Source organism: Sapajus apella, unplaced genomic scaffold (assembly GCF_009761245.1).
Source record: "Sapajus apella isolate SASKATOON/1434 unplaced genomic scaffold, GSC_monkey_1.0 scaffold2, whole genome shotgun sequence".
In the NCBI taxonomy this organism is placed as follows: Eukaryota; Metazoa; Chordata; class Mammalia; order Primates; family Cebidae; genus Sapajus; species Sapajus apella.
Genome location: NW_022436942.1, coordinates 9,883,598 through 9,897,817, shown reverse-complemented (window position 1 = coordinate 9,897,817; position 14,220 = coordinate 9,883,598). Strand labels below are relative to the sequence as shown.

The window sequence follows — 14,220 nt, the reverse complement described above, 5'->3', positions numbered from 1 at the left end:
GGTTTCAAAGTCTAGGACAGCAGCTCTCAGCCATTTTGGTCTCAGGACTGCTTTTACATTGTTACAAGTTCCTGAGGACTCCCAAAAGTTTTTGGACATGCCTATTAATATTTACCATATTAGAAATTAAGACAGAAAAATTTTAAATGCAATAGTATACAAGCACAAATTCCTTTCATGGCCTCTGAAAAACTAGTGTGCACTCATAACAGAATAAAAGCCAAAAAGGCAAATAGTGTTTTTATACTATTAGGAGAATAGTTTTGGTCTCACGCGTCTTCTGAAAGCATTTTAGAGACCCCAAGAAGCCACTGGACCACACTTTGAGAAGAGGTGGTCTAGGGTATGGGCACAGTAGTGAGGAGTCCAGGTATAGCCAGATATAATAACTGAATGACAGGAGAGCACAGAACTGAGAAACCAAGAAATTGGGAGGACAATTCATGTGAATGTTGAAATCACCAATAATAATCTCTACGGGGGAGCTAAGTTTCAATTACAGCAAGAAGGCGAAGAGAAGTTAACAGAAGCAGCTGAGGATATAAGGGATTTTGCTGATAATAAACAATGAGCTCTTGACAGTATAGAAGTGGGGATAAGGGATCCAAAAAGGAGCCATACCATGTCTACTCCAGTTACTGTTGCTGTGTAACAAATTATCCCAAAACATCGCTTCCTTTTAAGAACAATTTCATTTTGCATATAAATTCCATAGGTCATGAATTCAGACAGTACACAGTGAACATGTCTAGCATCTACTGCATGATGTCTGGGGCCTCAGCTATGAAGACTCAAAGCTTGGGGTGACTCAACAACTGGGGCTTAACATCACCTGAAATGTCATTTAACCACATGTCTGGTGCCTGGTGCCTGGACTGGGAAAATTGTAAGACCAGGACTGTCAACCAGAGCACCTACACATGTCATCTCCATGTGAACTGGCTTCCTCACAGCATTGTGGCTTCAGTGTAGTTGGAGTATCAGAGCCACATGGTGGCTCAGGATTCCAGGAACAAGTGTTCCAGCTAGCAAAGGGAACTGCATAGACTTTTGCATACCAGCCTCAGAAGTCATACAGTGTCACCTCCAACATTTTCTATTGGTTAATCAGCCACAAGCCTGCCCAATTCAAACGGAGAAGACACAGACACTCAAGGGGAAAACTCTCCCCCAAAATTTTGGAAGCCATATTTTAAAACGGGCCCATCATCACCTGTTCAAAAGGATCAATTTCTAAACACTGAAACATGAAATTCACAGGATATTACATATGCCAGTAAATAATCTTCCTGTTATGGACTGAATGTTTATGTGGCCCCCAAATTCATACTTTGATTCCCTAACCCCCTGTGTGGTTGCATTTGGAGACTAAAGGTCTCTAAGGAAGTAATTAAGGCTAAATGAAGTCACAAGGGTGTGCCCTGATCCAACAGGATTAGTGTCCTTATAAGAAGAGACATCAGAGAGCTTTCACTCCCCTCCCCACTCTCTCTGCACTACACTTACCAAGAAAAAAATCATGTGAACACACAGCAAGAACATAATCATCTGCAACCCGAAGGCAGAGCTCTCCAGAAACCAGCAATGCTGACACCTTGATCATGAATTTCTAGCCTCCAAGAATGTAAAAAAATAAACTTCTGTTGTTTAAGCATATAGTATTTTACGTGGAAACCTCGGCAGATTAATACACTGCCCTTCCTTCTTTTTTCAGTATGATCATTAGGGTCTGGGAGGGTAGGGATCTGAGTAAATGAAGTCATTGAGTACAGAGTCAATGCTCTTCTCATCATTTTACATGACTGTGTGCAATAACAACCACTAAAAAAAAAAAAAAAAAAAAAAAAACAGGGCTACCCTTTGGTGGCAGGACTCTTATATGTATATCAGCATTCAGGCTCACTAACAAAGCCAGATGAGGTGCTTTCTCAGCAGATGCAGCACTACAGGTGTCTGATTTTAGCCTGGCAAATTTTCAATAACTAAAATTATAGGGGGGAAATGTGAAATGGTAACAAAGAAACTAAATTTATATTGCCTTGTTCAGGGTTTTCATTTAATGAAAATGTGCTCTGTACATACTAGAAAATTATACATGTAAAAAGAAACACTTGAATTCATCTGAAAATGGAATTCTAAAGGCCACTTTTTTTTAGTCAACAATCCTGACACGAAGAGGAAAATTCCTTATAACTAAGTTTAATTTCATGAGGATATTAATGTATTGCTCTCAGAGGTTTGCAATAGAATTTGTGAGTATCAGTAATAGGAGATAAAATATTAGACATCAGAAGATATGAAATAAGGAAATCATTCACAGATTATATGCCATAATAAAGAAATAAATACCTATCCCAGTCCTGCATTATTTTTACTGCTTTATCATCATTGTTTTTATAATATATCAACAGGTGAAAACTACATTCAGTACCTTTCTCAAATGATTAACTGTGCCTTGAAAAGACATAAATCCTAGTAATTTGTGATGTCAAACTGTGTATCAGATTTTCAACTGACTATATTCAGACAATAAATGAAAGTGAAAAAGAAACACTTCAACAGTAAAAAGAAGAGATTTATTAATTCTAACATAAATTCACACAAGAAGTTTTGAGTATATCTAGTGATCTATTCTAAACGTCTTTATTCAAAATACAAAGTACACCTTAACAAGACATCAACAGCTAACAGTAAATTCACATTGCAATTATAATACTGACTATAAGAAGAAATATGTCAGTTCTTGTGTTCATAAATTTGCCAATGAAATACGGAGGACAGATTTCTAGTAAAACTATTAAATGAGAAAAGTTTATGTGCAAAGAAGACTAGTAGAAGTTGCTGGTCAAAACTACTTGCCAGCCTCAAGCTATGTCATCTCTAGGCTGTTTGACCACTTCTCTCTCTTTCTTTCTTTACTGATGTTCAAATCTTAGGGAGAAGAGTCCACCTGATAAAGGAATAGGACTCTTCTTTCACCCTCTTCCTTTATCGTACAGTCACCCTCCTGATCCCTGCCCCTTACAGTTTTAAGTTTTCAAGACACACAAGCTACTTCAGATATGGAACAGCAGAGAAAGAGAAAGAAGGGAAGGAGGAGCAAAAGATCAAATGTAAGCATCTGATACTCTTCAAGGAATCAAAACTTCATGAGTACAAAAAGAGAAAAAAACTAACACCTGTGTATCTTTGAGGGATTTAGAAGACATTGTGGCCAATGACCCTTATCACCTAGCATGAAGGTCCCCTATTTGGCACATGCCACATTCAACATGGCATTGGACCACAGAGTGTAATATCTGCAGAAGGTAACTAAGACAGGTGGAGCTGAGGACATTTCCCAAGATCACACAAACTCCTTCAAGATTCAGAGAAAACAGTTAAGCACTCTATGGCTACAGAGAGATACAGAAATGCTGATAGGACTACTACCTAGAAAAGGCCTGGGTAGAAGGTCGCATACCACAGGGCTCTCACAACTAGACACAACAGCAAGGTCCAGGAAGCCCAAATGAGCTGCCAAGATAACATTCAAAAGATCAAATAGGAACAGTCTCATTGCAGTGGGTACCAGGGCACAATGCCCAGCCACAAATGTGCCAAGTCCAGAGCAGTAAACACAGTGAGGGTCATACAATGAATACAATGCCCTTCACCCAGGGCAGTGAGGATACTAGGCTTCCCCCTTCACTCAAATGTCATCTTGGGAACAAAGGAAGGGAAAAACCTTGAGAAATTAGAGAATCCAGAAAGAATTTTTAAACTAGAGACTAACATGTTCCTAATTGACAAGATCAAATGTTTTCCTTTAGAGTGGGAATGGGAACTTGAAGGCAAGGTAAAAGCAGTTATGGGAAACAAATTATGTTTCATTTGCATATCTTAAAAGCAGTGTGTAAATTTGTATATACACATACACACACACCCATCCTTCTGAACCATTATCTCCAACCCCAGCTATATTAAGTATATTTTAAACCAGTACTATTTGAAATGTGCTCTATGGACCATGCCAGTCAAGAAACTGTTTACTACCTGCCCATGGTTACATAAGTACTGAAAATGAGGGTGGGTGTTTAGAAATACTATAGCAATTTGACATTGCCACATCCAAGACTGTGACTAGTGAGTTCATCTTACTGAAGAGGACAAGAACAGCTGTGGTCAAACTTAGGTAGCGAGCTTCACCCAGTGCATGGAGCTATGGAGCCACATATCTGCCTGTGACAGGAGAAAGAACAGTCCTTCATTGCAAAGAGTGTACGAACAAATCCAGATCTGCATGCAGCCTAATCCCGCCACCACTTTCTGTGCTAATATTGAGTTTTATCTTTAGGATTGCAATGGTGTATAACAGACCAATGAAAATAGAGAACTTCACATGTAAATGATGTGTTCATGCCTAGGTCCACAGCAGCAAGTACCATATTCGCCCTGCAAGAGGGAATTCAGTCTCAGGCAAATAATATCAAGTCGTATGAAATCAATGTTGTCAATGTGCATGTTATTGATTTTGGGGGGTAGTTTTGTTTCTTTTTCTTTTGTAAAATCTGTTTTGGCTTTGTGGTTGTATGAGAGCTATAAGCATCAGGAGTGTTTTATGTTAGTACATATTTAAGTAGTATAATAAAAATAAATAGGCCGGGCATGGTGGTTCACACCTGTAATCCCAGCACCTTGGGAGGCCAAGGTGGGTGGATCACCAGGTCAAGAGATCCAGATCATCCTGGTCAACATGGTGAATCCCTATCTCTACTAAAAATACAAAAATTAGCCGGTCGTGGTGGTGTGCACTTGTAGTCCCAGCTACTTGGGAGGCTGAGGCGGAAGAATCACTTGAACCGGGACGCAGAGGTTGCAGTGAGCCGAGATTGTGCCATTGCACTCCAGCCTGGCAACAACACGAGACTCCATCTCAATAAATAAATAAATAATAAAATAAAAAATAAATAAATGACATTGGCCAGGCATGGTGCCTCACACCTGTAATCCCAGAACTTTGGGAGGCCAAGACAGACAGATCACCTGAGGTCAGGAGTTCGAGAGCAGCCTGGCCAACATAGCAAAACCCCATCTCTACCAAAAATACAAAACAATTAGTGGGGCATGTGCTGTAGCCCCCATTACTTGGGAGGCTAAGGCAGGAGAACTGCTTGAACCCCAGAGGCATAAGTTGCAGTGAGCCAGGATCATGCCATTGCACTCCAGCCTGGGCAACAAGAATGAAACTCAGTCTCAAAAAAACAGATGTTGGCACTGGAGATCTGCAAGAATTTTTTCTCCCTTCAAAAGGTTCCAAACATGATTTCAACTAAGAATAATGATTTTTTGCATATTGGGTTGATGTCAGAAGCCTGGACTTAAAAATTTCTAATTTATGAAACATAAGTTATCCAAATAATGCTTCCATCAAGAGAAAACTTGCTAATAGACAAATGTACTTGAAGACCCTCCCTCTTTCACCAACTTCTGGCTTTTTTAATATAATCATGTTATATTAATAGCTTTTACCTCTAAGTATAACCCCAGAAGGTCAGTATGCCAGGAATCTTCCTTACTTTATAAATGAGAAAGCAGAAGTCAGGATGGGCGGTCTATGCCCAGGCCAAAAAGCCAGCGGAAATGTCTGAAAGAGAGGACTTAAACTTCAGCTTTCTGATTTTGAATACAGTATAAGAAGTATATTAAAACTTTACAGACAGCGTATTTAGTTGTTTTGAGAAAATAATAAATTTTAAAACCCTACCCAATTCCATTACCAGGGAAGATAAATCTAAAAAATAAATACAGTACAACCATTCCCTCTCTTTTGGCTTAAAAACTCATGTAAAATTCCAAATTAGTTTTAGGAGATAAATGTGCAGGATAATTATTTTTCCTTTAGGAGTAGATAGCATATGAATTGTATATAAACAAAAGAAAGCTATTGCACAATAAGCTATCATCATGGCACAGTCTGGGTCCATCACTTTGGTGGTCCTTTAGTTTTGTATTATTCTACCACATTATGTTTATTTTTTTCCCTACATTGATGGGGGGAGTGGGGCAATAAAGAAAGGCAGTATGTAATAGAAAAAATACCACACTCTGTATCAGGATACTAGGTCTCAAGATACAATTCTGATTCTAACCAGTACCTGAACCAAAGATCTACACTCTTCACATTTCCTACATTTACCTGGTCACCAAGTCCATCTCCTGATTATCTGCATGGGCTGAAACAGGGCAGTAGCCTCCTACCTGCTCCCCTCCCTTCCAAGTCCTTCCCTTTTCAAATGTTTCCTCTATGCTGCCAAGATGAGCTTTCTAAGAAAAAAATCTGATCCTGACTCTCCTCTGTTGGAAGCCCATCAATTCTTTATCGCCTGCCAGATACAATCAAACTCTTTAATTTGGCATACGAAGCCCTTTCCAATCTGGCCATTTCTAGTCTAATGCTCCCATTCAGCTCCATTTCTCATCCCATGGGGGAAATGAATATTCATATTCTATACTCATAAGTATGTTCATACTGTACACACTCCAGCCCCTTTAAGAAACCAGTCATGTTCCTGGAATGTCTCATTTCACAATGCTTTGGAACATACCATGTTCCATGCCTGAAATATCTTTCCTTCTATCCCCTCCCAATTCTCTAATCTCCTTCCCTTCCTTCAAGTCTTAACATTTCCTCTGTGCTACCTTCTCTGACAGCTGTCTTCAGAAGCTTCTTTCTTCCCACCCACCGCCAGCACAATCAACCCCTATTCTCTGCTCCCTCTGCATTAATCTTTACAAGAGTAGAGAAGCTGTCCTGGAATTACCTGTCATAGCCCATGACTCTACAACTATACTTAACAGTATCCTTTAAAATGGAAACCATTATTTCCTCATCCCCGGCATCCAGTTGGTACTCAGTAAATACTTGCTAAGCATATGACATGTTGTCTTGGGTACATTTCTCTCTCTACACTAGATTCTTTGTTTTCATGAGAGTTGGGCTAACCTCAAAGACCTTGGCTGCATCAAGTTCTATGTTTCAGTGTAGTTTTTCACAAAAATTAGACTTTTTAAAAACATTTTATGAGGTTTTTAAAGAATAAAAATTATTGATTGATTGTTTCATTATCAGGATATCCTAAGGTGTTAACAGACCTGTATCAATATACCATTAAAATGGTAGTTGTCATTACTGAACTCCAAACCCTATGCAAGGTACTATCATACATTCCTCCATATTTGTTAATTTTATTTAATCCTCACATGACATAGATATTTCTTGTCCTCATCTTGAATTAGAGAAAACAAGGGCTTTGAAGAGTTAAAAAGTCCATGGAGTTAATAAGTGCTGGAGTGAATTTAAACCCAACACCATTTGGACCTCAAACATCTTCTCATCAACCACTGTGCCAGAACTTAAGGAATCTGTCTAGGATACAAGCCATATATTCTCTACATTCTATTGAGCACCTTACTTGGTACTTAAAGTTTAGTCACTGTTGAAACGAAAGGCGGTAAGAAATTAAATCAGGTGCTTTTAATATGCAGATATAGTTGAAGAACACTGATTTTCCCATAAAGCTGACAGCACCCTTTGGCCACTGACATGTCTAAACAAGCAGGCTTCTTGAATAAGAAAATCTGTATGAATAGATTTTTTATATTTATATTTAAGAATCTTTTCAATTTCAGAAGAAATAAACTTTAATAAAAGATAAAACAAGAGACTCAAACCCAGGATATTGCTTTGCATTTGAATTGTTCTCTCTGCTAGACAGGTTACTTTGTATTGCTATCACTCTTATATTTTGTATTACTACTATTATAATTTAATTGAAAATAAATGAATCAAATCCTAAATGCCTTTAATAGTCTGCCATCTGCAGCATTTAATATAACAGTTTTAAAACCCATAAGATTCAATTCTCAAATTCTTTTACTAATATCAGTTGAAATTTCATTTTCTTCATGAAAGAAACCAATCAGGTTGCTGCAGAAGAAAGCATTATCTGAAGCCTCTTTGTTTGACCACTGGGCAGTCCGCTAGGTAGCCAGAGTTTAGATATATGGCTTTAATTAAATAAAATGTTGGCAACGGACAGATACACAATGGCTATTAACAATATAATCATTTCCCAGTTTACCACAGTAAGGAAGAACACTCAATCCTTGTTAATTCTTGCCTTCATGGCAAATATGCTTTAAAAAAAAAAAAAAAAAAAAAGGAAAAATATGCCATAATGGCAAGTGTTTGGTGGAAAAGGCCGTTCATTTAATGAGTTACTTTAAGTGTAGTTAAATAATTCAACTTAAAAATATGTTGAGGTTCCAATCCTTATTGTTAGAGTTAATTAACACACGTACCTTGCAAAATCCTTGTCAAAGGTCCAAAATATACTTTAGAAGTGTTTTCCCAGTACACGTAACTAAAAAAACTCTCTAAAGAATTCCTAATGAAAGATTTGATGGCAGTTTATTAGAATTCTGTCCAAAAGTGAAAGATGTTATAATATTAATAAAATTCTGTACACTTCACCTCAGGAAATGTAACTTGACTTCTTTTTAAAATATCTCTTTAGAAATGAATGCCCTAAGTCTTGTCTTTATAAGTTCTGGCAAATTCATTAGCTCTCTGAACCTCAGTTTCCCCACCTCACAGAGTGGAGAGTAATAACACTTACCTTACAGGCATATCATAAGGATTGTACCAAATAATGCATGGGAAACACGGTAACTGAAACAAAGCAGGCCCTAGATTTCTTTGCTTTCTTCTCTTTTCCCTACTTTGTACCAGGGCAAAAGTCAAATTCCAAATTCAACTTTTTTTAAGGAGGTTGTAGATAGGGTCACCAGATCTCCTCATGATACGGGTGATATGGAAAATGAAATAGGCCAAGGTTGGTTATATTTGCCAAAATATAAGAAATTACTCAGACACAGTAATTTCTAAAACAGGGTCAGATGCGGTGGTTCACACCTGTAATCTCAGCACTTTGGAAGGCCAAGGCGGGAGGATTGTGTAAGCCCAGTTCAAGACCAGTCTAGGCAATGCAGGAAGACTCCCATCTTTACAAAAACTTAAAAAAAAAAAAAAAAAAAAAAAAAAAAAAAAAAAAACTAGCCAGGCATAGTGGTACATGCCTGTAGTACCAGCTATTTGGGAGGCTGAGGCAGGAGGATCTCTTGAGCTCAGGAGGTAGAGGCTACAGCGTGCAGTGATCACACTACTGGGCAACAAAGCAGTGTTGCCCAGCCTGGGAAACAAAGCAAGACCCTGTCATGAAATAATAACTTCTAAAACAGAAACCCAAAGAGAAGTTCTCAGTTTCATTTGTAGACCTCCAAAACTCATAAGAAGAACAAAAAGGCAAGGGAGTGAAGTGCTATAAAACATGCATGTATCTTCCCCTGGTGACTGTATATGCTAATGTGAAATGCATTTAATACATCTATATAATTAGATTAAATACATATATTTATGTTAAATCTAAACATAAAAGCATCGGGAATTAGAAAATACCAATTAATATTTTTCTCTTTTCCTCAATAATAAAAATATCAAGAAGTATGTTTGCAGAAACAGACAGATGAATAATCTTTCCAAGCATTATGTTTGATTTTCTATCCTAACTACACATTGTTCCACACAATAAACATTTATTAATCAAAGCCACACTAGTAAAAAGGTATGGTACAAGGCAAAAGAAAAGCATCATTAGTTACAGACGCATCTATCTTTTTAGACTAAGTATGTTCTCAACAACTACATTCCTATTACACATGATCAGCTAATAAGCAGATGTAAAACGGCTAATACATTACTTAATTTAATTTGATTGGAAGAGATATCAAACAGGACAGTTTTCAGAAACATTTCTCTTCTCCTAAAACATTTACCCCGAAGTATATTAAGTGGCTTCTAAATGGATTGGGTTTAGCAGATCAGGCAGAAAATTGGGGGTAGTGAGGAGTATGGAGAAATGTGTTCTGAATTTTAATAGTATGTCAGCATACATGGGTGAATCTTAACATGTCATTTTGGAAGTGACCGCATTTACTGCAACAACCCATATGTCACAGTTTCTCTGCTCAGTATTGCACGCCATAGCAATAGCTTACTCAATACCAAATTGACGAAGGCCTTCCAGATGAACCCGAGTTATGAATGGTGTGTAAATATGGCATGAAATTATGTAGAACAGCCAAGCCTCTTTTTGTATGTGGCAATACCACAAAAGCATGTTCCCTCAATCTTTGAATTGAGATTGGCATTTCTTTCTTTTTTAGGAATAAGGCTAAGATACCTACTCCTTCAAATATGTGGTCCTCAGAGAAGCTTGCATCTTGTATTAATTTGCATTACATCTCAAGAAGAGATTTTACTAAATAAAATCTACATTAAAAAAAATGTTATGCTAGAGTAGTCCCCATAATGGGTTTTAGAATGTTTAGATGAAGATTGGGGTTGTGGCGAATGTGGAAAGAGCAGAGGTTTAGATGAGCACAACCAACCTTAGAATTTAATAGTAAGATATTAGAAATTGACCTTTTGGTCAACATTAACCCAAGACAAAATTTTAAAGTATTTGTTCTGTGTTCATTATTTTCCTGACCAACCTGACAATTTAATCTTTCTGTTTATATTTAAAAGAATCCAATTCAACATTATTTGAATCACTTAGAATTTCAAGTGTCAAGGGAAAAGCTTAACACAATCTGACCTGAAATACAAATAGAAAACATCTCTCATCTCTTTACACTGAAATTCTTCCAAAAGGATAAGCCAAGCTCAAGCAGTGTCCTCTGATATATGCATTAAAAGTCACATAGGCAGCTCAGTTAATTTAAATATATATTTAATATATGTATGTATGTATACACACACACACACACACACACACACACACACACACACACACACACACACAGTTGAAACACAAACACCAGTTAGGAAATTGTGAAAGAAACAAAACCATGTATTTGTCCATTCCCAAAGAAGCAGGACTTCAAAAAGAAATGCTACAACCAAACAAACAAATATAAATACTAATTATTTAGAAAAGCATCTCATAATTAAAGCAAGAAAGGAGAAACATTTGAAGTGAAAAAAGGCAACAAGTAACAAACATTTCCTGTTTTCTCCTATTGGAGGAGATAAGGCAGAATACCCAATTTCTTACTCAGATTTTTATGTTCTGGAGGAATTTCAGTCTTATCTCCACCAAGCAGATTAGACAATCATCTTTCAATGTTACCATATATTTCTAAAAGACATACAAGTACATTTTGTCACAATCCGAAAATCTACCCACTTCAGCATTCTGATAAAACTTGTCAGAAGCATGGTGATTTTTTTTAAAGCAAACTGATACACCGAACACCAAGTACATTGTGAAATTTAGTTGATAGGACAGACAGTCACTCCATGCTTGACAGAATGCTTTCATGTAGTACTTTTACCTGGTTATAAATTATTGGTACTGCTATTTGCAACTTTAAAGACATGATTTACTAAAGAGAGAAGCAGAAGCATTCCCAAAGCAGGGATGCCTTTTGAATGGGTAAACGTAAGGTCACCTGCCATAAAGTGTGCTGGAAAATGAATGCACATATCTCATAAGGAAGTGGTTAAAAAGGGATGAATTCCCTGAGTCATTAAACAGGATACAAACCAAAGACAGGTTGTGCCACCTAGAGAAAAACTGGAAATTGTACATTGGTTCTTCAGCAGTGAGTGCTATTCAAAAGCCTGAAACTTTTAGTATGCCCAATAACCAAGCCCCCGTCCATACCAACTCATCACACTGCTGGATTAGGCCCCCTTGACAACTCTGCCTTCTCCACACACCAAACTGGCCTCCTGCTTTCCTCGCCTACCTACCTCAGCAGTGGCTGTTTGCCACAGCCCATGCAGCCCCTGCATCCTGAAACCTATCCAATTCTAAAGCATCTTCCTTGAAGCCAGGACAGGACAGGGTAGAAGCAGGATAAACCCTTGTGGACCTTGCCAGCCAGCGTCCCTCTGGATGCTAGCAGAGCCACCGGCACACCCCTCTAGCCCCATGGGGCCTGTATAGGAAATTCTGGTGCACTCAGTACATCATATCCAGGTTGCCAAGCTGAACTCCCTGGGCAACCTCTGCACAATCCAAACACCACAAAATGACCTCAACAGAACTAAGCCTTTAAGGTGCAAAAGGCCTTCAACTTTTCTCCCCGCAAGTCACTTAAAAGCAACGTGTCCAGCACACTTGTCAGGCTGAAGCACAAAAGGTCTGCAAGGCACCAGGCACGGAGAGTCGCCTTTTGCAAAGAAAATAGGCAGTAATTACGAAAAGCCCGCAGTCCTGCGGTATTAAACTGACAGCGAGGACTGCGCTGGGGCATAACTCATCTCCAAGTAGTCACTCCCAGCCCCAGACCCTGAGCGAGAGGACAATCTTTCCACTCTTTCCTCCCCTTCCAGAGACCTGCGGCAGCGCCCCCTGGCCTCCCCTACGCTCTTCCTCCTCCTCCTCCTCCTCCTTTATGAATCTCCAGCAACTTTGGGTTGGCAGCTCCGTCGCAGCCCAGCCATAGGCGGGGACTGCGCGAGGGTGGCCGAGGGAGGTGGAGGAAAGTTTGAAAAGTCACTTAAAGCACTGCAGTAACCCACCTCCCTGCCCATCGACATCACCTCCAGCACTCACCCCACAGACGGCCGCTCGGGGCTCCACGTGCGAGCGGGCCCTGCAGAAGCTGGAGTTCCCCCTACATCCTCGCCAGAAAAATCTTTCCCCAAGCGAAAAGTTCGCTGCAGCACCGCCCCTCTCCCCTCCCCCCAGCCCCCCGCTGCCCCCCACCTCAAAAAATGAATCAGAGTTCGCAAGACGCCACCTGGATTCGCCCGCGGGCCCTGAGGGCGCGGCGCCCCTCCCCCGGCGGCGGGTGAACGGGTCGGGAGGGAGCCGGGAGAGGGAGGCACCGGGCGGCCCCGGCCCGGACCCCTGCCCTCCCTCCCCGGCCCCGCCGCCTCGCTCACCTCTCTCCTGCTCCTCCGCCTGCAAGCAGATGGGGATATTCTTCTTCCAGCCGGGCATGGTGTCGCTCCCTGCGCTCGCTCTGGGGCTTGCTCTTTCTCGCTGGCTCCCTTTCTCCGGGGCTCGCCGCGCCTCCTCGCTCGTCCTCTCGGGCCGCCGCGCCGGGGCTGCTCAGCGGGGCTGGGGCGCCGAGGCGGCTCCCGGGCACATCGAGGCGGCGCCGCGCGCCCCGCGCTCTCCTCAAACTCGCCGGCGTCTCCCGGTGGCGGCGGCGGCGGCGGCGGCGGCGGCGGCCGGGCCGGGCCGGGCCCCGCCGGGCAGGGCTGGGGGCTGCAGCGGCGGCTGCCGCGGTATGGCCGGGAGGCCGGGCCGGGCCGGGGGCGGGGGGCTGTGCAGGCCGAGAGCTGGGGGCTGCGGAGCCCCCGGGAGTGGGCGCCGGCGGGAGGAGTGGGCTGGCGCGGCAGCCTCTTTCCCCTCCTCCTCCTTCTTCTTCCCTTTCCTTGTCTCTCCGCCGCCAGCAGGTGGGACTCGGAGCCGCCGCCGCACAAAGCTCCGCCGGCGGCAGGACTGAGGCTGCGGGCTCCCCAGGCGCCTTTCGGCGGAGCCTCCCCCGAGACGCGCGCGAGGCTGAGCGGGCACGGAGGGGGCGCGCGCGCTCACACCCTCCGCGCCCCGGGCGGCCTGCGAGGCGCGCCCGGCCCGCCAGGTACCAAGCCTGGCACCGAGCCGCGGGTGCGGAGCCCACGCCGCTCCACCGCGGCCGCCACTCCCTCCCCACCTTCCTCCCCGAACCCAAATTGGCGGCTCCTCAGGCTTAGGCGACGACCTCGCTGGAGTAGGGGGCAGTGTCCTTCCCTCTAGTCCCTCCTCCACGCCGCTCTCCCTACGCCCTGGCTGTCGCCCCCTCCCCCAAGTTGAGACTTGTAGCGACGGATTTGCTAACTTCGCCTTCAACTGAGGGAAATAGCAACTTTCGGGATGGTCAGCGCTGGTCCCAGGAAGACGTTTCCTGGCAGGGTGGGGAGATAGTGAATGGAGACTCTCTTTTGTTTTAAATGATGCAGGGAGACCTTGGCTGAGTAAATATGTAATCGCTTTCTTCAAGCATAGGAAGGATTTTACGATCAGGTTTTATGATTAGTTTCTTCCCCTTGTCATAGGCTCATAGAAAATCGGTGAAAAAATGAATCCGGTGGGAGGGAGACAGCTTTGTGATACAGCC

At 42.0% G+C, this 14,220-nt stretch overlaps 1 protein-coding gene across 2 annotated transcripts in view; it reads right to left on the bottom strand.

The window, feature by feature from the left end:
- The window catches only part of GRIP1 (glutamate receptor interacting protein 1), a 702,506-nt gene extending 689,297 nt beyond the window's left edge, over positions 1-13,209 (bottom strand). For both annotated transcript variants that reach the window (XM_032284375.1, XM_032284413.1), the window contains exon 1: positions 13,001-13,209. In XM_032284375.1, the coding sequence (XP_032140266.1) occupies positions 13,001-13,058 (58 nt within the window). In that variant the 5' untranslated portion in view covers positions 13,059-13,209. The remainder of the gene's footprint in view (positions 1-13,000) is intronic.
- Positions 13,210-14,220: the final 1,011 nt, after the last annotated feature.